Raw genomic sequence first — 26,554 nt, 5'->3', positions numbered from 1 at the left:
TTTGCCTATACTAACCTCACCCTGGGAACTCTTTAGGAGAATGCTAGTAGATGAAGACTAAAACTTAAATACCACTCAAACAATCCAGCAGTGAAGACAACAAAGTATCTGGAAACATTCTCTACTACTGCTTATTTTACCACTACAGTTATAATCGAGCACAATCAATAATCCACAACCTAAGTTACAAGAAAAAATACAAAACAGTTTCATTGACTGAAAAATTTTCTTATTCAGAATGATGTGATTGTGACCACACTTAAGTATCTCTGTAATTCAGTATACACTTTATTTTGGGCTGAGTAAAAATTGTATTCATACAATAAAACAGGGAGACAATAACATGAAAGAAATAAACAGGAAATGCTAAAGAATGGCTCAAGATCAATGGCTCCTGAATGGCTCAGGACCAATGCCTTTCCTTTTTCTTTAAATGCTTTTGTTACTGATATTAAAACAGCACTCTTGTTTTAGATCCTTGTTTTCTGACTTACTATCAGTCCTAGATGCCCAAAGCAGAGCTGCAGCCACGTGTCCTGGGTCAGCAAAACTGTTCCACAACTCCAGCCAGGGCAGCAAAACCACCCAGTTCTGCCTCAACAGAGGAAGAAGCCAGGAGGTGGAAGATGCCTCAGACAGGCACATGTGGCTCACCGTATGAAAGCTGAGGCCTTGAACTCAATCATTCTAATTCCATCCAGCATACTTCCAGGAAGACTAGTTATTGTTAGTTCAGATAACAATTCAGATGACAATTCAGGTGTCTTTCCATACTCTAGAACCACTTCAACAAGGAAGTTATTTACAGGAGTAAGAATTTAAGAATAGTGTATGAAATCTTAACTGTATTCTCTAATAGCACAGATCTGGGCAATGACAACAGTATAACAAATCAACAGCCTTTTTTATAAAAATACAATGTCTCAGTGACTCACTCTAGTACTCCATAACTGAATCTTCACACTTCAAGTATAATACATGTGTAATAGGGAGATCTACTCATGCTGATCAATTTACAGCTCTCTAAGTTCGGATGTCAAAGCATTTTCAGTACTACTTAGAGCTTAGATGTTAAAAATGGCTTTATCCATATAATAAAAGTAAAACATTATTGGGGCAAGAGTAGGCATAGTACAGTCAGCTTTAGTGTATACTTATACATGCGTGTGTGTGCACACGCACATGCATGTGTATACGTGTGTATAGATCACAAAACAACAGAAGTGAAGGTGTAAGACACACTAATAGGAAGAACTGTATTCACATCTACAGAAAATTACAATTCTTGCTACTATTAAGTGCTGCTGTGACTCATTACAGTTGTCAAATAAGAGAGAGTTTGGGTATACCTTCTCAGGCTAAAATCAAACCTCATGGAACAAGTGCTCAACAAAATGAAGTTCACAGAGACACTGGACATAAGAGAATAAAGTTGGAAAATTCTATCAGCAGTGATATTTTGAACGGATAAAACAAGTTGGTAATAAGTCTTCAAAGTGATCATCTCACTTTTCAAAGTTTATGGTCCAATTTTAAAAAACATTTAGAGTGCATTTTTGAACTGAAAAGGACAAAAAGCTCATGTACCTCCCTTGTCAAGATAACACTAAACAAAACCTACTCTTCTTCAATAATGATCTTTAAAATAGTTCTGTCAATTTCTTCCAATTTCAAAACTCTGAACAGTCAGCCAGCACCTCTTTTTTTATTGGTAATTGTTGCTAAAACGACATATCAATTCCTCTTATGGAAAAGGTATCAGAAATATTTACAGTATTTACAAAAGCAATAATGAAGATCTTTATTTTAAATGCATTGAAAATACAGTCAAGTGTAACTTGACCTAACTTGAACAATCAGGACATACACAATTCTCCACATACATGAAAAGTTTAAGCAGCATTTTCTCAGACTGCATAGGTATATTATGCTGGATAGCCATTTAGACAACACAGAATTTTTAAATGGCTGAAGTTTGGTAAAGGCAGCTACATCATAATGAGTGCCAACTATTATAATAAAAGTAACAACTGTAATAAGATTCAAATGGGAACAAGCAATATTGGAATTCCCAAACTTTTCCTACTGAAAGGCCCAACATGAGTCAACTTGCAGCAGACTTAAAAAATTATTATAATGTCTGCTCTGCTGGGCACTTGCTCACTGAAGGCTGGATACACCCATGGGTAGGGCAACTTTACAGCATAATGACATTTAAGTTAATTAATATTGTATGCATGTAGAGCTATGGCTCCCGGTCTTCTATCAGAATTTAAACATTTTTCTTTCCCCACCCCTCCAAGTTTTCTAAAAGTCAAGAAGAAGAACATGAAAAGGAAAAGATGCATCTGAAAGAGAAGACTAGTAACATCTGCCAACAAGCTCCAGCAGACCAAGAACTGGCCAGGAGTCATGGGAATCTATGAAGTTTCAGGAACGACTAGTTTCTGGCAATGATTTAAGATGGTCCCAACACTTTTTCCCTTCTGTAAGAATTTTGATTTTAAAAATGAAACGCGAAGTGAACAACACACAGTCCCTGAGATGATCATTACCCTCGCTGTACCATCCACTCTGTCATTCAAGTGAGAGGGCATTTACCTCAACTACTAACTACTGTACTGCTACTACCCAGAAGCAACCTACCACCAGATGCAATTCACTGAAGTGCAGCTTCATGTCTCAATAAGGTTAGTCACAGATGCAGTAATAAAGATGGTCAAAATATCAATGCCTGGAAAGATGGATGTCGATCTGTGTTGAGACACAATTTTCTTCTCAGGACATTCTGCAGCACTGCTATAATGTTTTGCTGTTTATCACAGAGTACTAGGCACTCATAATTTTAAATAATCCATGCACATCTCTGCATTTGGAGATGAAGAAAATGCTTGTCAAATATAGTATTTAAAGATTCCTGCAAAGTTGGGCAGTAACTGTTTCTCTGTATCCTCACTTTACCTTTCTACCTGTTCTGGGATTTCTGGAGGAGGTCTGTGCTTTGTGGCATCTTATCATACTATCTTTAATTGCTACTGTGGAAAATTCAAATCTAAGCATTACTCTACTAGTATTTTTCCCACGTTACTTTACCAGCTGTTTAAAGGGTTTTATTTCCTCTCCTGTGCCATAAATCATCAAGAAATAAAGACAACGGCATTAAACCGTCAAATAGCAAGAGATCTCATGATTTTATTTAGCATCACAAACTCTTAGAAAGCCACTACTTTGTTATTTCTATTACCACAAAATAAAATGAAAGTGTGTCCAAAAATAACAATGTGAATTTTTAAAATGACAAACAGGCAAATACCTCACAGTGGGTACTTTTTGCGCCAGAACGTCCTTGAAAGAGCCACGTCAAAGACACAACATTTTTGGCTAAAAAAAGTAAGTAACCAATCATATTTCCTTGAGTGCATCCATGACCTGTTAATATTTAAAAATAAGGCTGAGCTGCATATATCAGAAAATATATTAACTATAAATTTTTATAGTTAAAATTATTTTAGAAATATGGGTATTAAACACAGCTTCAGTGAGAAAGTGAACTCCCACAAAACATTTGACCACTTCGGTGTCTGGCAGTAGCCATTGCTATAAGTGCAGATGAATAAAAAGACTAGCAACAAAAGTTTTTCATAAACTACACCCAGCTAGTGGTTGGCTCAGTTATGCAAACATTAACCCTGTATCATACTCATTATATCAGACGTTAAACTTCAAAGCTAACACTTCCTGAGGGGGTTGTCTGGGGAAAGGGTGGGGAAAGAACAAGGAGAAGCTTGAATACATGCACTGTAACCTGACCATGGGCAAGGACAAAACAAATTAAATGGCTAGTTCATTTCCCTCCTTCCAATTAGTGTTAAAAAGCAGATCAAAGAACTGAATAAACTGTCTAGATAGGGAAGAAATATCTGCAAGCTATACTAAGAAGGAGGTATTATAATCTTTAATAAGCCAATGAAAGACAAGTCATTTAGAGAAGTTAAGCATGTGGACCAGAAACCTAGAGTTTTTGTCAATGTCATTGAAAAAAAAAATCACCTAGAATAATACTTGAAAGAAAGATCCATGTAAAACCAATAACGACAGAGAGAGACAGACAACAAATTGGGTATTTACTTTGTAATATGGCACTGAAGAGTTTGCGATGTAGATCTTTATCACGTTGTGATTGAACACCAAATAGGCCAGAGCTCTGAAGTGGAATGGACTATTTTTCCTGGCAAACCTGGAGATTTTTCAAATCTGTGAACTGGTGTTTTATTAGAACACACTCTAGAACACTGAAATTTTAAACACAGAAAGCAATCCTCTTAGATGAGAAATTAAAATAAAAAATCCTGGAAGCATATCTAATCCATGGCCTCAGTCTCATTCTCAAGGACCACCAAATTCAGTTGTTTCCTGGGAGACAAAAAAAATTGCACATAATCCCTAGGTCCCAATAAAGGCACCTTCTTTCTGCCATTGAGACTCAATGACTTAAACAAGATACTATTCCATTTAAACTATCTGCATGAAGTCTGACTCTACCCAAGACATAAAACACACTAATCGTGGTTCTCAAGTTCAGTTGTCATTCCTAAATTCATGTTTTCATACTTGCAATCTGACTGACATACTGCAGCGCATAGCTACAGCTGTTTAAGTTCCTGTCCACAGCTGTGTCCCCTACCATTCTGCAATCCCCTAACAGCTCCTGGAAGAATGCAACAAATAACCACAGCACAACAGCTCCAGTTCACAATCCATGTACAAACCCATAATCGCTGGCAGGGTAAAATAAGTTACTGGACCACGAACTGCAGCAGCTGAGCCACAGGCACATACTCACTTTCTCTGTCACAGGAGAGAGAATCCTTGGCAGGAAGGACAGGTAAACAACAACGAGGGTACTAGCATCTTAAACCACTCATGTTGTTTGTGATTGTTGTCCAGTTGATTTAATATTACAAACCATGACAGAGAAGAACACAATGATCATTTAGCTTAAGCTACTTGGCTTACGGAAGTGGAAGTTTTGGAAGTTAATATTAGTTATACTGCTCTGTAACTTATTTGCTTTGATTGTGTTCTTCCAGAAGCATTAAGGATCATCTTATTTATCTTTCAACATACAAGAGAAGTTCAATAATGAAATTTAAGAGATTCTTTTACTGCTGTTCAAAGTCTGAGTCCACTACAGGGTAATGAGCACAGGGCTTCACACAAGCAGTTTAAGATAGCAAAATGAGGAAACCCCCTAGTAAACAAATTATTTAAAGTGCATATTTAATTTGATCTTTAAAAAACTATTTTTATTTTATCTTGACCAAAATGTTATAATTTGTATGATTACAGCAACCAGGAAAATTAAATTCAACTAACTCTAAATGCATGGTAACTTTACATGTGTTCTTCTCATTCTCCTGTAACAGTACAGTTACACACACGGAGGTGTACATATAGTATGTGTAAGTGGTTAACAGAGAAACCAGTAGTGAACACACCTTTGGAAGTGATTATTTATGGGAGCAGTTTAGTGAAATGCATATTCTGCTTGCTTAATCCAATGTTAACAGGCAAATAGAAAACAAATAGTTTAGTAAAAGCACCAGGTTGAAAGTTTAACTTCAGGGACTTCATAGAAGTCCTGAAGGGCAGAGAGGAGCCTCCATTGCTGGGGAAGGGGAAAGACGACAGATTCAGGGAAGGTATAGCACACAAAGTTTCAAGTTTTATGGAGGATGACTAAGGTAAACTTTTAAAATTAAAAAACAAATGAGAAGTTCGTATAATGCAAGTTTGACAAAATTCACATTACCATAATATACAAATTGCCTCAAGCTCCAGATCAAAATATGAAGTAACTGCCTTATTTCAACACATAATATTAACTCTTCTCTTTTACATTATCACAATAAAGATAATGTGAATTTATGTTTTAATTTCACCTGGAGTGAAAGACCTGCCACATTCTCATAAGATTCTTCAGCACCTTCATGTTCACTCTTTCCCCCTGAAACCCTAAATTCCAAGTATACTTAGAAACCTAGTACTAGGTAAGCCAAAGTCAACAGTATTTTCATACAATTCAAGAGATTTACATTGCAAGATTTAGGTCCGTATCTAATCAGAAGGCAGCAGAGACTGGTGGCAAGTGATACAAATAGAATCAAGGCTTTTAAGTGTAAAATGAAAAACGTTGCTTTTTTCCAGAGATTTTTCAAAATTCGTTGCAAAGAGAATGCTCTTAAGCCCATGTTTAAGCAACTATATACATAGTAAAATAAGAACTTTTCATATACTCATTTGAAATGAAGAAAGAATAGTCCTTTTACTAGATTTCCTGGGAAGGAAATTTTTTTCCCCGTGAAAAAGAAATCTAGCTGTATTTACTGAAAATATGCTGTGTTTTACATGACAGTTTGTTGACGCTATTGTATAAGAAAGAAGCTTCATTATTACTGTTCAATGTACTCATTAAATACACAGGAATATTTGAGAAGTCTACAGAGAAAAATTAGGGACCAGAGAAAAAAAGAGGCCACTTCTTTTCCTTCTCAGATACTATACATGCAAAGTTCTTCGATAACAGATTATGTCTTTCAGGGCGGGGAGGGGCTGGAAGGGGGGAGAATGGGGAAGAATCTACTGAAAGTAACATCATAAAATTGTTCTTCAAAAGGACCCAAGCAGGTAAACAAACCCACTCCTTTCTCAATAAAGCTTCAGTAAAATGATGATTTAAAAAAAAAAAAAAATCTACAAGCAGAGTCTCAGTTTACACCCTCTTTATTTACACAGAATTACTCTGTGGTATACATTACAAAAAGAATTCTTCCATTTCTTATTCCATATGTGAAGTGATCTAGCTGTCCAATATTAAAAATCAGTTTACATTTTAGTTTAAATTTCCTCTGTATGAGACAAATAATTGAAAAATTACACAATTTGTATTTGATCTTGTTTACAATAATATTTTATTATTCTTATGAAAAATATCATAAATCTCGCAATAGGATGGCTGTATTAAACTTTTAGAAAACCATGCTTACCTTTTCTGTTGATATGAACTGAGGCCTATTGTTGTCTCAGTCTGTAAAAGAAAAAATTTTCCATTTAAGACACTGATGGCATTATACTCTGTGGGCAAAAACACCCAGCAACTGTAACAAGTTAGTAGATCAGATCTTGAAAGACAAAAGAAGTAGTTCTGATTTGGAGCAGGAAATGCAAATTGGCTCTTTCCAATTAATTACTTAAAGAAATTAAGTCTCTACCGAAAGACTGTTTGCCTCTGGACAAGAACTGCAGTCAGTTCCAGTGGTAGGAACTCCTACAAACTGTAAGACAAGCAGCAACTTAACAACTTAAAAATTGAGATGAGGAAAAAAGTCCAAGAAATTATAACATTGTAGGGAGCGAAAGAAAAACCTAGCATACATGTAAGAAACAAATTACAAAGAAAAGCATATAAAACAAATAACAGTCAAGCAATTATTTCACCGGTGTAATTTAACGAACTAGAAAACAAAGAACGCTATAATCTCCATTTGATTAGGAAACTTCATCTCCTTCCCTGCTAATGATCTTCTAGCCTCTATTATTCATACCTCTACTACCACTCTGCTGGACATAACAGTTAATTACCTGAAAACGAGGAGCTTAGGTTGTCTAGGAAATTCCAACTAGCTTACCCTTGTCTAAGAAATCCGAACTGGTTTAGAAGGCTGCGTATGGAACGTCCTGCCGATACAACTAATGTTAAAACATATTGACTTTGAAAACTTCTGTCTTCCCATACGATTTGGGGATCAAATTGAGGATTTCAGTTCTTCTCTTAAAGGCATTTCATGGCCAAAACGAATATTTATCTTCTGGGAGTGGGAAGAAAGCTTACAGGTCTGATAAAGCCTATGGTGCACCTTGGCTCATCTGACACAGTTCACCTCTAGTAGAAGGATGTCGTTTGTTTGCAAGGGGAATGCGAATTTTTCATGTCATTTCAGAACTAAAATCAAGTCTCTTGGCTGGGCACTTCACAGATTTCTGTTTCAACTACAAATTACACTTTCTTTCCTTGTTTTTCTTAAGATAAAAGTATTTTTTCTTAAAATAATTTTTTAAAAATTATCTTTAGTTAAAAATTCCTCCAACAAAAGAATCTATATTTTATTTTGCTTTTCAGAGACACTTCTTTGAAATTTTATAATTACTACTATTAAACCACTTAGTCCACAAACATTAATGTTTGATTCATGTCAAGGATCAATTCTGGACTGTAAATCTAAGCAGTGTTTCGTATTTAAAACGAAATTATTTGGTTTATTAACCCTGCAATTTACATCATACTAAAGAAAGTTGGAAGTGTATTATTTACCATTGTAAAACAAAGCTGATCTGTTTGTAATTTGAGGATTTATTTGCAATTTTAAAAGTCTAGATAGAGCATCAATTAGCTTTTTTGTTTTAAAACATCTGAAATAGAGGGGTAGACTGCCTTGCTAAAGGGACATTGCAGGAGGAAGAGATTCACATGAAATTACGCTTTGCAGTACAGCATGACCAGTGCAGTTTTTCCTCACTGAACAGAATGCTAAGAGACAAAGTATGTTGTTTTATATTGCCAATTTTATTATAATTTAAAAATCAGCAAGTTTTCATTTAAACTCAGCAAGCCTTTCATTTAAACTTATGTATTACATTTGTACCGTAATTAGGAAAACACGGCATTTCTTATTTTTCATACACTGGCTTGCAAATCTTTCCGTTAAGTTTTCCTAGCTAAGGTATACTACTCACATACTGATAAGCTTTTAGTTCAGCTTCTTAATTTCCTATGTCACCCTCCCTTTTCTATTTCTAGTAAGATATAAGTAAATACTTACAACCTATAGTGAATTGTTTCAGAATAGTAAGAGAAATTCAATTAAAATGAAGAAAGCAGAAATTTAAAATCATTTGTAGTTAATTGATGAATGCTTAAGATACAAAATGTTTTGTATCTAAAACTTCCTAGGAAGTACTGCCTAACAAGTTAACTGATTAGCTCCAAAATCTAAAGAATTTAATCAGAAAAAACAGATCTCTGCTTCCATACCTTATTTTTTCCTCAGACTGGAAAGATGAGCGCAAACCTTCCAGTTTTAAACTGCTACCCATTAATTTCTCAACTTAAAAAAATAGATAGGAAACTGAATCAAAGTGAATCAGCCGAAAATATTTTCTCTCCATCCAAAAAGAACTTGTGCCATCAAAAGCTGGTTTAACACTTCATACAAGCACTTGTTCAAATCATTAAGCCAGTGATTTCCTCACAATAGCATGATTTTATAAAAATACATATTTATAAAAATACATATTGCTTGAGTATTTTAAAAGTGCTTTTAATAAGCTTCAAACAGCTACTTATAATTATGTGTGCTTATTCTTAAAATCTACTATTCTATCATAAATCTATCATTTCATATCAACAGAAAAGGTAAGCATGATTTTCTACCATAAATCATAAAAAAATTATTATATTTTATCATAAATAAAATGAATCACTGTCTGCTTTTCCAATTTTCTTTTTCTTTTTTTATTTTTTATTTTAACATGCGTAACTATTGCCTACAGCTTGCAGATGCACCCATTCTCTCTAAAAGCACATCAGACTACACCTGGCTCTGAGGGCTCTGCAAGAGATGCTGCACAGCCTACTCAATAGAAACAGGCTATGCTTGCTTATGAGGACTAAACAGCCTGAGTTATTTGCCTGCAGCTGAGAGGCACGCTGATCATCACCACAGCCAGCTACCACTGACCTAGGCTAACAGACAAATTGCTCAGTAAGTCTCAGCATTTATGAGCTTTCTGAACACCTCTGATGCGTGTAGCAAGTGGTACGCTCCAAGTGTTGATGATAAGGCGAGGAAATTTTGGATCTGAAGATCTATACAATACAACCAGTAATGCAGATGTTCCCCAAAATGACCCAAATCCATTTTGAGAGTTTTCTCTACTAACTGAAATAATCTGCTATTCCTCCCTACCAAACAACTGCATATATCTCTCTTTTTTACTACAGCACAGTCATTTACAGCCATTCTTCTCCTGATTTTGCCAGTTCCATTCTTCCATGCTGTGCATTCCCATCACTGACTTTCCTGCCTACTGGAAGGAGACAGCCAAAAATTGCTGAGACAGTGTTCCTGTGAAATATTGTTATATAACTGTGCTGGTTTTGGTTGGGATAGAGTTAATTTTCTCCACAGTAGCTAGTATGGGGCTATGTTTTGGATTTGTGCTGGATACAGAGTTGATAACACAGGGATGTTTTAGTTACCGCTGAGCGGTGCTTACACAGAGTTGAGGCCTTTTCTGCCTCTCACCCCACCCCACCAGCGAGTGGGCTGGGGGTGCAGAAGACATTGGGAGGGGACACAGCTGACCCCAGCTGACCAATGGGCTATTCCATACCATATGACGTCATGCTCAGCATATAAAGCTGGGGGGAAAAGAAGGAAGGGGGGGGACGTTCGGAGTGATGGCGTTTGTCTTCCCAAGTAACCGTTAGGTGTGATGGAGCCCTGCTTTCCTGGAGATGGCTGAACACCTGCCTGCCCATGGGAAGTAGGGAATGAATTCCTTGTTCTGCTTTGCTTGTGTGCGCGGCTTTTGCTTTACCTATTAAACTGTCTTTATCTCAACCCACGAGTTTTCTCACTTTTACTCGTCCGATTCTCTCCCCCATCCCACTGGGGGGGGAGTGAGCAAGCGGCTGGGTGGGGCTTAGTTGCCGGCTGGGATTAAACCACGACAACAACCAAACTCTATGAAGTTAACAGATATATAAACACCCTGTATTCCTTACCAATGTGTCTGAAAGTGCATTATTCACCAAAATTAAATACAGCCTTCCTTTCAATAATTGATTTTTCTTTAGAAACATAACTAAAGAAGCACGTGATTAAATTACCAGCAGTTACCTGACAGTCAGATGATGGAGCTAACAGGTTCAGATCCTATGACAGGGCAACCAAAATAGTCATTACCAACACTGCCCCATCCTTGACAACCAGTTTTGGCTTTAACAAGAGAGTGTGTTCTATTAAGTTTTAAATTATTCGGTAGAGGAAGTTGTTTGTTATCTACGCTCTTAAGCATCATAACTGGCAGTCAATACTCCTCGTATTAGTCTTAGTCTAAGACCCCACCCAGGCCAACTTTTAGACAGAGGGCAGTGGAGATCAGATTTAACTCCAGAAAAATACCAAAACAAATGGAAATACACATCATTGCCAACAGCTGAACTGCTACATAGCCATGGCAGTAGTTAACTGTTGGGAGTTAAATTCTCTGGCTGATCATACACTCAAGTTTTCCCTCCTATGTTCTGAAATTACAGATTTGCTATGAAAATATTAGTGTAATATCTGTACATAAAGTTCAAAATCAGAAATCGCTTTGGTAGGACATCATATGTCTGAAACATTTAAAAGCAAAAATCCATCAAAGATTCACACTTATAAGGAAAAGCCTGGTTTTTGCTTTCAGATGTCTGTAAATACAAGCAAAATGAGATTCATTTCAATGACACTTTTTGTGTTGTGAGCAGGGGGTTGTTTGCTTTTTGGTTTTTTTGTGGGTATTTTGTTGTGTGGGTTTTGTTTTGGTTTTTTTTTTTCGTTGGTTGTTTCAGAGTCAATCAAGAGCAAAGAAGTAGCATACCAACTTCAGTAGCTCATCAACCATAGCATCATGGAACTAAACCAAAAATAAATCTCATGTGGCAGTTTCTATAATTACCACTCATTTTTATTACACGTCAATCTTTAGAGTCGTGCAGTAAACAAAAACATACAAATGTGTTCAGTTACATGTTCTAAATACTTTTTTAAAATTTGATCTTCAAGTAAAACTGTGGACCTACTGTGCTGCAGTCTGGTATGCTATTTTTCCTGTGTGACTGCACAAAACTGTTAAACATAAATGCCAAGAACTAAAACCGTGTACCAGATCAATCCACTATTTAAAGTGTAGGTTTTGTTGAATACTGCTGGTTTATCAGGTAAAGAGAAATAAAACTATGCTCTTGAATAAATACAGTTTACTCTTTTCTCCTGTAAAGGATACATCTGTAATACAGCAGCATTAGCAAAATATGATTTATAGGAAAATTTTATTATATCTTATCTGTACGGGAGAAGTATTACAAATAACAAAATACTACCTTGCAACGTACAGATCAGGAAGAAGGCTGCATGTGAACACTATTATTATTTCAAGAGATATAATAAGCTAAGTTACAGGGAAAAAAATTCAATTGGATTAATTTCCTGATCCAACTGACTGCCCAACAACAAAAACTAAGGTCAGCACAAAAGAAACAGTAGACATAGACAACTGAGTGGGAAAAAGCAGGAGGAGAGGGAAAAATCACCCCGTTTACCAGTACTGGGGGTTTATAAACCTTCCACCCAAAAGGCTGTCTTCAAGTCCTGGAGATAGATGATTTTTTTAATTTTTTTTTTTTTTTAAATTTTAAGATAGCATATACATTTAGCTACTAACAGTTGCCTACCTTAGTTTCTCTCTTATATAACCCTAGAAGGATTAAACTATAAACCAAAGGGATTTCAGAATAAAGATCTTGAAACAATCTGCACAGAGTTAGAAAATTTGAAGGCAGTCAGCCAGCACCCATTTCAAGACTTACAATTTCTCTCCAGAGGCTCATATGCTCAAGAAAGTTTTCACAGAGAATCTGTAGCTGAAAGCACACCTTACAGACTCAGTACAGTTGTGGAACTATACCAGACAACAATCTTGCACGCATGGAGAATCAAAACCCACACCTTACAGGTCTGAAGGCTGTCTCTAAAGATATACCTATGGTTGTTAACTTTAGCCAGAAAACAAAAGCAAAAAATCCCACCAAAAAAATAACCAAACAACAACAACAACAAATAGGTTCATTTTAATGTCTCACCAGTTTGTTATAATAGCTATTCTTCACTTCTAGGTAAGAGGTCATATTACCTAGCACTACATTCAGTCATCTAAACATAGGCATTGCTGCCACTTGAGATTAGTGTCCTAAGGCAACCTGCCTGGTCTCAGACTGTCATCCAGAAGGGCACACAGTTTCTCCTATGCCCTGTGCCATATCTGCCAGGTCCATATAGATGTCTGGGACAGCCCAGGGCATCTCAAATAGCACTGGTTACCTATGTTTAAGCAACTGAATTAAAGCCCCAAAGTCTTAAACAAGGATGGTGGCGGGGGCAAAGCTGGGAAGCCCTCTTAATCAAGACCTGAGATTTCTGGACACCAAATACATTTCTTTCATGTTACCAAAATTCTCAACAACCAAAGCTTTCTGTATTCCTACACAAGAGTATCCGCACTAATTTAAAAGACTCTTTCAGTTTTCATTTTGTATGAACATTTTACACAGTTATTTTATAGTAAGGCTGGTTCCTTCTCGTAGAAAAGCTGTGTGCCGCTTGCAACTAAATGTTGAGAAACAGCTACAAAACCAACATGTAGATGGCAGCTTAAATCTTCGTTGCTGCATTCATGAGCTCTATGCTAATAAGTATGATAATTAAAAGAAATATAATTAATGATGAATATCTTGCTTAAGGTAATGAAAAAAATGAATGCTGTAATCTGGAAGGTAGCTGAAAGTGGACTGAATTGAGTCATTCTTGCCATGCTCTTTCATGACCCAAACTCACATAAGGAAACAAAAACATCAGTTGACTTTAGCTGATGCAACACATGCTACTGACATTGGTTTTGCAACAGTCACTTACTCCTGGGCATCAATTAGTTATTTTTAAACTAAAGCCTGGGGATGGCAATTCTTGTACAAGAAGAAGAAACTGCAATTTTTTTCTGAGCAACAGAAGGACTTCAGCTGCTCGTAAGCAATGACAATGAACTGAGATGGCTTTTATTCTCTTATAAAAATCAAACACATTGAAAGGAAGCTCCAGAGGCCATCTAGTCAACCCTTGTTCAGGGGAGGTCTAGTTAGTGCGGGTCACTCCTGGTTTTGGGCCATAAAGTTCTGAATAACCCCAAAGACACAAATTCTACAACTTCTGAGTAACCTGGTCCAGTGTTTGCTCCCCCTCAAGTTTAAAAGCTTTTTTCCTACATGGGTTTGGAATGTCCCATGCTGAAATTTGTGTCCAAAGCTTCTCATCCTTCCACTGTGCACAATGAAAAATCTGGCTCTTGTCAATTCTACACATAGTTTTCCCCTTGGTCTTCTCTTCTAAAGGCTGAAGAAGCACATCCTAACGTGAGAAGCATTCCAGCCCTCTGATCATCCTGGTATCCCTCTGCTGTGCTTGCTCCAGTTTGTCAGTGCCTTCCTGTTACTGGGTAGCCCAGACTGGCCACAGTACTCCAGCTGCAGCCCCACGAGTGCTTAAGCAGGGAGCAAATCACACCGCTTATCTTCTGGCTCCACATTTGTTCATACAGTTTAGAAGGCTGGCAGCGTTCTTTGCTACAGGGGCACACGGCTAACTGATGTTCAACTTCTTGTCTAGCCAGGTCTTTTCTACAGTGCTGCTGTCTAGCCAGTCACCACCCAGCCTGCCCTGTTACACAGGGTTATTCTCTCCCAGGTGCAGGACTTGCATTTGCCTTAGCTGAATGTCATGAGGTTCCTGTCAGCCTGCCAAAGTCCCTCTGAATAGTAGCCTTCCCCTCCAGTGTATCAACTACTTTGCCCAATTTGGTAGCATCCGCAAACTTACTGAGAGTGCTCTCTGGTACTGAGAGTACCATCATCCAGGCTACTAATGAAGACATTGAGCAATATTGTCCTCAGTATGAAGCTCCATCATGGGTAACTGACTGCCAGCTGAGCTTTGTACTGTAGAGTACACCCATCGACGTCAATGGTCCAGCCACTTTATTGTCCACTTACGCGGTCTGTATCTTAGCAGTTTGGCTATATGGATATTAATGGAGATCCTATCAAAACCCTTTCAAAAGTCAACATACAATATGAAAATTTGAGGTAATAAAAAAAAATACATTTAAACTTTACACCCTGAAAACACTATTGCTGATACACCAGAACCGAACGGTTGCCACTTCTGTTAAGACACTTCTTTATTGTGCCATATGGAATGAAGTACAGATCATGTAGAAAACACTAAAATTCCTCCAGTAAGAGATCAGCATTGCTGATTCCCACACATGTAACTCAGTCCCGTAGCTTCCTCGTTGCAAAGCCACCGCAAGTCATGTTAAGGTTCTGTCTATTTGACATTTAGGACCATTGTAATTCTCATTACCAGCTTTTGTGACTAGCAGTTTACAGCAGTTTATGAACAAAGACAGCAAATATGTCTTAAGAATATAACCACACAGGTTTTCTTTTTCCCCTATTTTAGCTATTCTGCAAACCAGTAAGTATCAGTAGAATAATTTCCAGGAGTTCGCCTGTAAAAAAGCATTTCATACACTTACGATTATTGCAGCAAGGGTAAGTGATTCATGTTAAGAGAATCTGACTGAAGAGTCTTACAATTTTCCTTTTTCATTGTAGGAATACGCTACTTTAAAAATACTACTACATAAGCAGAAGTACTTTCCAAACACTTAGTCTGAATAGAAGATTGCTCACTCTGGAAAATAGTGGCCCCAACTACATTGTGCAAGAAAACATTAGATACCCAAGGCAAGAGCTCTCACAATAAATAGAATGACCTGAGAAACAGTCCTCTATGAACTAAAAGCAAATGAAAACTTTGCTCTGAAAAATAAATTTTACTTTACTGTTCACTTTTCAAAATGAATTCCTCAAAAAGTGAGCCAGTATGTTGGCTTAACATGAAAGGATAATTTATTAAAAGTAACAGTTGTAGTTTATTTCAGCACTCCTAACATTTGCAGATGACATCATTGTCAGGGACTTGAAGCATCTGTCAGGTCTGGACAAGGGTTCAAATAATCAGGACACACGGAGGACAGGGCCTAACACCGACAAGGCGAAGTTTAGCTGAAGGAGAGCTCAAATCTAAAACTGGGAACAACTGACTAAGCAGTAGTACACTAAAGAAAAGAATGTGTCTGGAGAGCATAGTGAAATACAAACTTATATGAGCAAACAAAATGCTGTCAAAAACTTACAACTCATTTTGGAATTACTAAAACAAATGTTATTACACAGGGAAGCAACTACTCTGTCCTTTCTCAAAGCCTCAGAGTACTAATGTCCTAATTAAATGCTATGCTTTAAGTAGTGCGTAAACGAATAAAAATCCAGTAAAGAAAGTCACAGGGTGTTTCTAAAAATTTGCATGAAGAAGCTATAGGTGTCTTTTAGAACAAAATTATCATTATGAAGAGGGCAAGAAAACTAACAAAAAAACAACTGAATATATACTGGAGACAAAAGAAGCAGCTTAGAGATGAAACAAATATGTACTTAAGGAAACTTTTGACAAGTTACTTCTCTAAAAGTTTTAAGAACAGAAGAGTCAAGCATCTGCCAAGGGTAGTCCATCTACACACAACACTACCTGAAGAAAGTACTAGGTGATCTCCTGAGGTCCATTCCAACCAACCAAATCTATGACTCTGTGAAGTGCCAACCGATTATATAGACATCTGCAAATTGCCTGCTATTGAAGAGAAAGAAAAAAAAACAAACCCTACATTGCATTGAGCAATGGACAATTTATATTAATACAATTCTTACCCTATGTTTGGGATTTAAATAAGTTATTTGAAGAGTTCAAAAAGTTGTTGAGTCCCTAAGGGGACTGATTCATATGAAGAATAGACAGAAGTAGGAAATTCTCTCATTATTGTAATTTAATCCATGGGCAGAAGTAGCATAAATTTATTCAGATATAAACCTTCAATCTAAACATGTAAACTAAAGAATAAAATTCTCACTTTTGCTCTGTTAAAACAGAGGGCAAAGCTACATGGTGTAGCACTTTCTAATCCGCATACTGGAAGTCCACACCCAAAAAGTACAGTTTCTGCTTCGCTACTGTTACCCACTAGCATGAACTAATGAAATTTCCATTGCTAGTTTATTTTTACTAAATGCAAGGGGTTTTTTTACAGATTATTTAAAGATTTATGCTCTTTCAATAAATAACTGTTTTAAGGCAGTCTGATGAAAGCCAATTTTCCAACACATTTAATTTATTTTTTTACAACAGAAGTCCTAAAATGTGATTGTGTGCAGTGGTTTTGGAACACATAAGGAGTGTTTCACTGATAGTATGTAGTCCAAACAAGTACAAAAAACAGTATCAAAAGGATATACTCTAACTAAGGGAGGTGGCAGGCATCCCTAATGATTAAGTTATGCAAGACTCGGCATTTGATTTGCCTTACTTGGAAAGCAATTCCTTCAAACAAGAAAAGGGCTTACTTCCACTGTAAAGATAGCAAATTCTTTGAGGGGGGGAAAAATAAACCAAGACTGGAGATGGCTTAGACACTTCAATAATTATTGCTCACTTTATATACTGAGTTAGTTATTTTTTATATTTAAAAAAAAAAATCACCTGGAGGTAACATAACATTAGACAATACTGAGTTGCTACTACATCATCGTATTTGTTTTGTAATGATGGATGACTGACAATCAACAAACATTTCTGAAAACTTATGGAAAGCCTGAAAGAGAAACATTCAGTGACATTACAGTAGGTTTAAAACTTTAGTAACTGCAGTTCAAAGATGTAAATCTGTTTTTACGTTTTTGCTTTGGTTTTATTTTTTAATTGCAGTAAGCAGTCACAAGAGGTCACCATATTAAAATCTACAGGAAAAAAACCAAATAAATTGTAAGCTAGAGAAAACATGCTGTATCATTCTAATTAAAAGGAACCGGTTTCACTTACGTAGGTATTTTCGGCTTAAGAGCCACAACCATAATATAAAACATATAAACCATTAGAAATTTTGTCTCTCTTGCTTTGTTTTAAATCAAATGTTCAGCAGCGTATTAGGATAAGTGGCAGCCAAACGCAATCCAAAGCACTGTGAAGTTTACAGTGCAACATCCAGAATTGCTTAACTTTGTCCCACCATAATATTTAAACTAATTTTCCTGTCTCTGTTGCATCTTGCAATAAAGTTGGAATGATTAACCTGTTTTATTTCTCCATCTTCATATGAATTATTGAGGTGGTTCACAGCAGCACCATTACTTTCTAGCCCTGAGAACTATAGTGATTAATAGAGTGCTAAAATTAATAAATAAGATAAAATTAATCTTACAAATCTGAAGTTAATTATTTAAAAAAAAAGAATCCTGGGGAAAAAACACACCTAAAATGTAGATAAGTGAACTCGACAACATCATTTTCATCTTAAAAATTGGGCCAACACCTGTCTGTCATTTTTATTAAACCACTCTTGTTGAACAAAATACATTCTAATAGAGTATGTGAAAGAAAAGAAACTAAGCCTAGTGATCTTTTTCTCTTATATTTATACTGACATGTGGCATCTTCACGCAAGTGAAAGAAATATTCTTAGTCGAAAACTGCAATAACGGAGACTGTAACCACTATATGGAAAACTTCCGCCATTCTAATCTGTATGTCCAAAAATAAGCCTACATAGATATCTATTATGAGAATGTGTTTAGCACATGACATCTAAACAGCTGTTTAATGAGGAACCTGGGGCTTTTTTGTTTGCTTGTTTGGTGTTTGGATTTTTTTTTTTGGGAGGGGGGGGTTGGTGTGTTTGTTATTAACTGCAACTTTTTCTGTCACCAGTTTAGATCATTTTGAAGGATCTCATCCTTGTACATTATAATCTTAAAATCTGTAATAAGTTATTCTTGATTTAGATTAAGGACCAAGCAGTGGAAGAAGGAAAAAATCCCCAAACAACCAAACAAAAAACCCAAACAACTTAGGTAGGTGGGGGAAAAAGAAAAAACACCTTCATAAATCTGAAACAAATAATACTATCACAAGCCCAGAACTATACAGCTTTTACATTTTTTGACTCTTCTAGACTAGATAGGAGGTAGGAATTGTAAATCAAGCACTGCACTGGTAACTAATGAAGTTAAACACAGTCACATGCCATACGTTCCAATAATTTAAACAATTAATTGCTTTCTTCTTTCTGCTCTCCTCCCTCTCAACTACCAGGACTAACATCATTAAGGAATTTTAACACAAGATATTCTCAACATAAATACAACCCACAAAATGCATGCGTGTGAAATTCAAGTGAATAGAACTTCAGAACTACGTAGCTCTAAAGTATCAAGCCACGTTGCTAAGTCTTTCATCCCAAATACCACCGTCTCAAAATATCAGCACGTATTCTTTAAAGTTAACTTTTCATCTGTTTTGACTCATGCCAAAAGAAAGCTGGCAAGAATGGCAACATTATACCTGAAAAATTCATATTTGCAACAGCAATTACCTCACTGCAATAATTTGAACTTTCTTTAAACGCAGTGGTGAGTTGGTCCCAAGGGCTGCCTCTTTATACCTGGGAATCTTGCAACACTTCCCAGTTCCTCTAGTTGTGCTATCCAATTGCATCCCAAACCTGCATCAAGATGACTCTTAAACACAAAGCATCCCCCTGTTTTTCTGAGGAAAAAAAAAAAAAACCTGGACAAACAGGCCAGACAGAACCTGTGGTAAACTCCACCAGTTTCCCAACACAAAAGATCAGGGAACCTGAACCTCAGGACACATCAAAGCATACTGTTGAAAATAACTCTAGAAGTTTGATGCTTGCTTATTTTCAAAAATCCTCTCACCCATGAGTTTCAAAAAGCAGCTATCAAAAAGAAGATGAAACATTGCTAGTTCAGATGATTTACTCTGACTACATACCTGTAATAGGTCTCCTTCATCAAAACGTAGCATTTCTATTATGCCATCTGACTGGATGAAAGCTGCGAAGAAAAACAAAAAACTAAGTTACTTAACAGAAGAAATTTTGTTACTAAATTAAAAAGAGCAACCTAAACATCTGAAATCTGCTGTACCTTGTTTTGTAGATAGAGCTATGACAAACCAAAATAACAATGCAGAGTCTAAGGAAATACCAAACACAAATCTGTGATACTAATTTTCCTCTGAAAGGTCCAATTCCAAGATGTTCATATTAATAAGTACCACACTTCACAAATCAGTCTTTAGGCATAAAAACGTTTAACTCCAAAGTGAACAACTTCTTCTAGGTTCCCTAAAAAGACTGGCTGTACCAAGCTAACTCAGTACTTCAACCAATATGACTGACTGGGTCCCTAAACAACTGAATTTAATGCATCTAAGCCCACAAAGAATTCAGACGCTTAAAAACGGAATTTCAGTTTCATTTATACGCCTAAAATCTTAACTGTACATCTGGAAAGCCTTGTTCACACTGTTCCCTAATCCTCAACGTGGCAACAACTCTCTCCATCTTGACAGTAACATAATAAAATTTGAAACAGTTTACAAGTGTTTGCACCATATGACTAAACTTGATGAAAAGTTCATGCCTCAGTCTCATATAGGATCTGCAAATCAAGCATTCCTCCTCCACTCATTTCCTCTAAATGTTTGGTCAGGCAATTGTTCTTCAGTTCCTCTCAAAATGTAGGGAATGCTACTTTCTTTTAAAGACAAAGAAATAAGGGCATTGCCCTTCCTGTAAAATATAATAATCTGTAAAAGAATGAACATGAGTTAAAGAGGAAAGAAAAGTTCAAACAGGTCTATATTTTAATCTCCAAAAGACTATACACACACACACACACAAAAAAGCACGTCTTTAGGATAAAATACAGTAAAATCTCAAACTAGAGAATTGTATTAAAAAAAAAATCCCTATAAATAACTCCTCACCTACCCTACAACCTTTTTCTATGACTGCCTTTACCATTCAGCTACATGAAGTTGCAAGAGTGAGAACACACCTCTCTTTCTGCAAAGAGGAACAACTTCTAGTGGAAGAAGTTAAAGATTTCCCAGCACACAGAAGCATAGTGTGTGCTTCTGGAAGATGGAATTTGAATCCCAGTATGAAAAAGGAGATTTAAACCTTGATCTCCCACTTTGAAGGGCAGCGTTCTAACAAGAACAACTATTATAAGGCCACCAACATTGCCACTTGTCTCTATAATGTTTTAAAAGAAAAAGTGACATTACTTTCAGAAAGCAAAAATAAGAAAAAAACACTCTTGGCAGACAGGAGTAAAGGCACCTACCTACCACACAGAGAAACACTATTTTTGACACATATTTGTCCCAAGCATTTCCTCACTGGCTGCTTTAGTGACACCTCACTCAGTACCCAAAATTCAATCTGCTACTTAACATATCACTGTTTGCACATCCCATTCTGCATCCCTGACTCCCCCTATATTTTGGTATCTTCTCCTAAAAGGTACAAACTCCACAACCTTGCTTTCACATGACCAAAAGTGAAAGTTAACATAAAACAAAGATTGCTGCTGTCATTTCCAAAAGTCTCTTTTGGTATGCAAAAAAACCAACCAACCAACCAAAACCTCCAAACAACAAAATTTTATACAATTACTTTCCAAGCTACCATACCTCATAATTCTAACCTTTAGTGACACAGGCCAAGAAAGCAGCCCAGCTCATGTGAAGTGTGAAAATCACCAGGGAGGGGAAGGGGGGGCCTCAGATTATAAACAATATGCATGTCCTGCAACATTAACAGTGACGTGAGCGGTACTAGTCAGGCATGTCAGCAATACCTTAGACATTTTTTGTGTTGTGTATTTATTGTTTTTACCTTAATGATTTTCAAAACAAACAAGTCATCCTTAATCCAAGAATTGGGGGTTTGGTCAATCATTTATATTGAAGAACTATATAGAACATAGGGCAAGAGATTAAAAAAAAAAAAAAAAACAAACCAAACCAAAACAGCATTTAAGCAGCTATTACGAGATCAAGTCCTACAGCTTATGGAGATTTGGGCTTTTAAAATTTAAATTACTGGAGTAGGTCTATCAGTTTGAAGTTTAATCCTAGAAACAAAGAACAAGTGCATTCTTGTCAATTTAACTGGCAATACATATGTAAGACATTCAAGTCACTGTTTAATCTTGTCTTTAAAACCACTCAAAAATCTATAAGTGAATTGCAGCGCAAGAAGTAAGAAAATAAAGCTTTGACATGTTAGGTTAAAAAGCAAAATATGACAATTAATCACAACTTCATAGAAATGTCATGCCTATACTCTGTGCAAAAAAACAAAATTACAGATTAGCTGATATGGAGGGAAAATTCTCCATTTTTAACTTAGGAACAAATCCAGAATGAAATTCTGTTTTCTCATGTATTTGATTTATTGCAAGTTTAACAAACAATTTAATAAAATAATTTATTGATAAGAGCACGCCTTCCTAACATTCAAAAGGAATTGCACCTCTGAGGTTGGGCTTTTTGGCATTCTTTCATTTTCTAGCTTTCTGCTCTGGAACAAAGAATACACAGAACTTGACTGTGACATCAGGCACAAACAAAAAATTCATTAGAAAACGGCTTTTTATGTTCATAATCTATCATCAGTAAAACAGCAGTAAAACACAAAAGGTTGTTTCTTCAAATGTATGTTTTTACATAAAATTACAAATTCTCAATATTTTCCTGAGGCTTTTTTTCCTCTGTTTTAAATGTGACACACTGTAGGTACAAAGAGCAGAAAGTAGCAATGATTCTTCTGTAACGATAACACGCACAGAAGCTCACAGAAACAAGCCAAAGCCTTCTACCCAAGCAGCAGCTTGAACACAGGCAGCCCTTCTGTAAACCCCAAACACTTTCTCAGCCACTCTGCAGTTATTTCATCTTTGTTGCACCTTATGAACAAAGCAACAGATGTTACAGAACATTCTGAGCAGATGACACTGTTAAAAAGAAGTGCCATTCATCATTATATCATTTAAGAAATGTTTTCAGAGAGCAGATGACAGTTAGTGCCAGGTGAAGTCAGATGCACTGCAAAGCTTGGCTGCTGGCCATTTTGCAGCAGTCGCATCTCAACTCAGACTCTGATGAAGTTTCTGTGGTTATACTTTTTACCTTGTTTTAGACTAACTTTCAAGCCTTTGTTTCTGCTTTATCGGTTATTTCATCAAAGCAAGGAAATGACAAGTAAATATCTACACCTTCGCGAGATGAAAGCTTGTTTTTGCAACTGACTTCTCAGACTCTCAATTCAGGATGAAGCAACGAGTCACCTCATTCAAATGAGGCAAAGCCAATTACATTTTAAAAAAGCTCCACTGACGAGTCATAAAGAATCACCCAAATCCCTGTAAGAGCAGCTCTCAAACTGTCCAATATGGACCACAGAAAGGACAAAGGCTTCTTCAAAGCGAAATGCAGTTTGTGCCCAAAGAGCAGAATGCTTCCGAGTACTTGCCCATTCCAGAATTAGAAGCCGTCGCTCACCATTTGCACTTGTACTACCTGAGCTAAGTAAGTTCACGAACTTTTGCAGTGCAAGTCCAAAAATAGTCTTTTCTGTCCCTTTACACAAAATATGTATGTCACCAATAGAGAATAGGTTATTACCAATGCCAAAAGACTCTGCAAGCAATTAAGTATGAGATCACTTGGGCATGCTTTACTAGGTGAACCATTCCCCATGCTACAGAGGAAGATGACTGTTTCTGCAAAGTCCCTAACAATTCCTCCTGGAAAAACTTCTTCCCAAAGTCCAGGCTGATACCATCATGCTCCATTATCGGTCTAACATTGCAGCCAATACTTTAATACTCCAGAATAGTAAACTGCAGCAAATTAAGAACTGCTGACTGTGCCATTTCAGGCACCCCTGCCACGTGACTGGCAACTGCTATGAGAGGGGCACAACGTTACATTTGGGGTAGGAAGCATTTCAGCTGTCACAGCATGATCTGCCACTGCACAATTCAGCAGCGAAGAAGCCAAATTACACATCGGGAAAATAATTTCTTCCTGACCCTGCAGGCAATTGAAGCCCTGAAGGCTGATTATAATAGTTATTAGTCAAACTTTAAATGTTATTAGGGTGTTCACGGCCCAAAGAAGGAAAAGGATGAAGATTCATATCCACAGATTTCAAGGTCAGAAGAATCAACAGTCTCCTTTCCTCCTCACCTATGCTGAACAGAGTATTTTCTTCTAAGGGGCATACAGAAATCCCTCTCAGCAGAAAACCTTTATCCTTTCAAGCACCCGCAAGAAGCAAATTTATCAGATTAATGAGAATCCGTGACAATTTCAGCCACTCTCACTACTAGAATATTAAGTGATTTCAGGGTCAGATTTTTTCCAGCTTCTAGCTTGCGTATCCTGGTTTCCTCTTTTCAGACAGTAGGTCACTATTAACAGAAGTGATATAAGCAACAGCAAACACTAAAAATACTGTAAGTTTCATTTTCTGTTTGTTTTCCATTTACAGCCTTTAAAATGCAACTTCTTTTCATAGAAAAGCTGACTTAAGCAAAGCCCATAAGAGATATCAGAAAAAGACTATGAATGTAGGTCTTTCCACTTGCTCCAAAACGCCTTTTTCTACAGAGAGAATTTTCTAGGCTTTTCCAAACTCTTTAAAAAATGGCAAAACAAAATCCTCCACCACAGCCATAACCCCCGCCCCCCCAAACCACAACTTTCTGGAACAGTAGGAGGAACACTATCTAGTCATTATTAGTAGTAGATTTCTAAATGCTTTCCCCTGCCCTTTCCAACAACATCACAATGTTTGATAGTAAACACCTAAAGTAATAAAAATGGAAACAATAGTGGGCTAAAGAGATAGTGAATTCACTTGAATTCCTCACGGCTTAAGCAGCATCTTCTCACAAGTTTATACAGCTAGCAGCCAAATATTTTAATTGTCTCTGGTCCAAGCCTTTTATATTTTAGCTTAAAATAAGAAACATACAGACCTATAAAGCATCAAGTAACAAGAAGAAAATTTTAAAATCCTACACTTCTCCAAAGTAAACCGGAACTTAATATCAAAATCACTTTAGCCAACACCAGTCTTTAGATGTGCCTGAATTACACATAACAGAATAAATTTGCATGTAATGCAAGACCACTGAATATGCCAAGACTCTTGGTGTGCAATGATAAAAAAAATTCTCCATGGTTCACAGGTTATGAGACCTACTCTGACTAAGATCTGATTTCTGACTAAGGTCTGATTTTTAAGGCAAATTTTTCTTTCATTTAGCCACTGTCAATTTCTTCATTTCAATAGGAATGTATATTCTGGCATATATGCTTATAAAAACACTATTCTGAAATATTACTTAGTTCTGGAACAGCTGTTCTATAACACAGTGCTTTCATTTATTTTTATGTTAATCATCATTATATATCCTCTTACATGCTTGTAAGAACTGTTTTCTCCCTTAACTCTCATCTAAACCAATTTTCTAATTTTCTTATAAGCTGTATTTATAAAATCCAGTATCATCGAGTCTATGAATTTTTTCCAAATTCTGGAAATAGTGTCCCAGCTTACTAAAATAGGGCCAGATCAATTATTTAAATCTCTCCTAATTTACACTAAGTTTTTTAAAAGTCCAGTTTCTAACCCTTTGTCTTAATGACTAAGCTCACTTCAAGGTAACTATAACCACATGAGCCAATTACAATGTGCTAAATGTCATTCACTTCTGTCTATGTAATTGTAATTATAGCATTTGTATCACTACCGGTTAAACAGCACAACTAAAACTGGACGAGTTGGTTTTAAAGCTTTGACTATGAATTAACTGCTTATGCACAATCACACAATTTCAATCATCCTGAACAGTGGAAAAGTGAGCAGCATGTGAAATACAGGCAGGTGGATACAGAATGATAAAATAACATCATTATGAAAGGAAAATTACATTGTAAAAAATTAAATACCACACAGATAAAGAAAAACAGTATTATGCTGTAATGCAAGCAACGATTTTTAATGGCTTCAAGAATACAAGTCTGGTGAGCCTCAAGAAACACGTCCCAGTTCGGTGTTCAACACAATAAAAGTTGTTTAAAGATAGGCCTATTCTCCAAGTCGGGAGAGTCGGTGCAGTTATCAGCCTGAACTTCTGCCTATGTCCCAACAGGTGACTTTTCACTGGAAATGTAAAAGATCATTCTCTTATGAGCCAGCGAATCTCAGGCAAGAGGCTCTGAGAGAGAATCACCAGCCAGCAAGCTTCTTTTCCAGCTAAATCCTCTTGCACTTACACAGCCAATTCGCTTGTTTCTTTTCCAGTAGTCCATAATGAAGGGAAATTAATAATTTTTCCAACAGACCTCAGGAAGAGCTATCACAGCCAAGACAGTAAATACACACAAAGTAGTAAAGATCACTTGCAAAAATAACTCACTTCGAAGTCTTTTTACATAGAAACATTTTCATTCTTTTTTCTTCATCAAAACCCCTAATTACCAACCCTCAAAAAGCCAGCTTGCCAAATTTTTATTTTGTTTACATATTAGAGTTGAAATAGAAACATTCCTAGATAACGCACTTTAATCATCACGTGAAACGAAAAAGCAATATATTAAGCTAAATAACAAAAAGATAG

At 36.5% G+C, this 26,554-nt stretch overlaps 2 protein-coding genes across 3 annotated transcripts in view; one reads left to right on the top strand and one right to left on the bottom strand.

The window, feature by feature from the left end:
- The window catches only part of INPP4A (inositol polyphosphate-4-phosphatase type I A), a 290,343-nt gene that overhangs the window by 206,889 nt on the left and 56,900 nt on the right, over positions 1 to 26,554 (top strand). The window lies entirely within an intron of this gene.
- Positions 1 to 26,554, bottom strand: part of TMEM131 (transmembrane protein 131) — a 103,821-nt gene that overhangs the window by 63,215 nt on the left and 14,052 nt on the right. For both annotated transcript variants that reach the window (XM_075134955.1, XM_075134960.1), the window contains exons 2-3: positions 19,842 to 19,903; positions 7,047 to 7,087 (exon numbers count right to left, since the gene is read on the bottom strand). In XM_075134955.1, the coding sequence (XP_074991056.1) occupies positions 7,047 to 7,087; positions 19,842 to 19,903 (103 nt within the window). The remainder of the gene's footprint in view (positions 1 to 7,046; positions 7,088 to 19,841; positions 19,904 to 26,554) is intronic.

The sequence above is a fragment of the Calonectris borealis genome, chromosome 1, assembly GCF_964195595.1.
Source record: "Calonectris borealis chromosome 1, bCalBor7.hap1.2, whole genome shotgun sequence".
In the NCBI taxonomy this organism is placed as follows: Eukaryota; Metazoa; Chordata; class Aves; order Procellariiformes; family Procellariidae; genus Calonectris; species Calonectris borealis.
The sequence above is the reverse complement of the archived record's forward strand: the minus strand, read 5'-3'. Positions and strand labels throughout refer to the sequence as shown.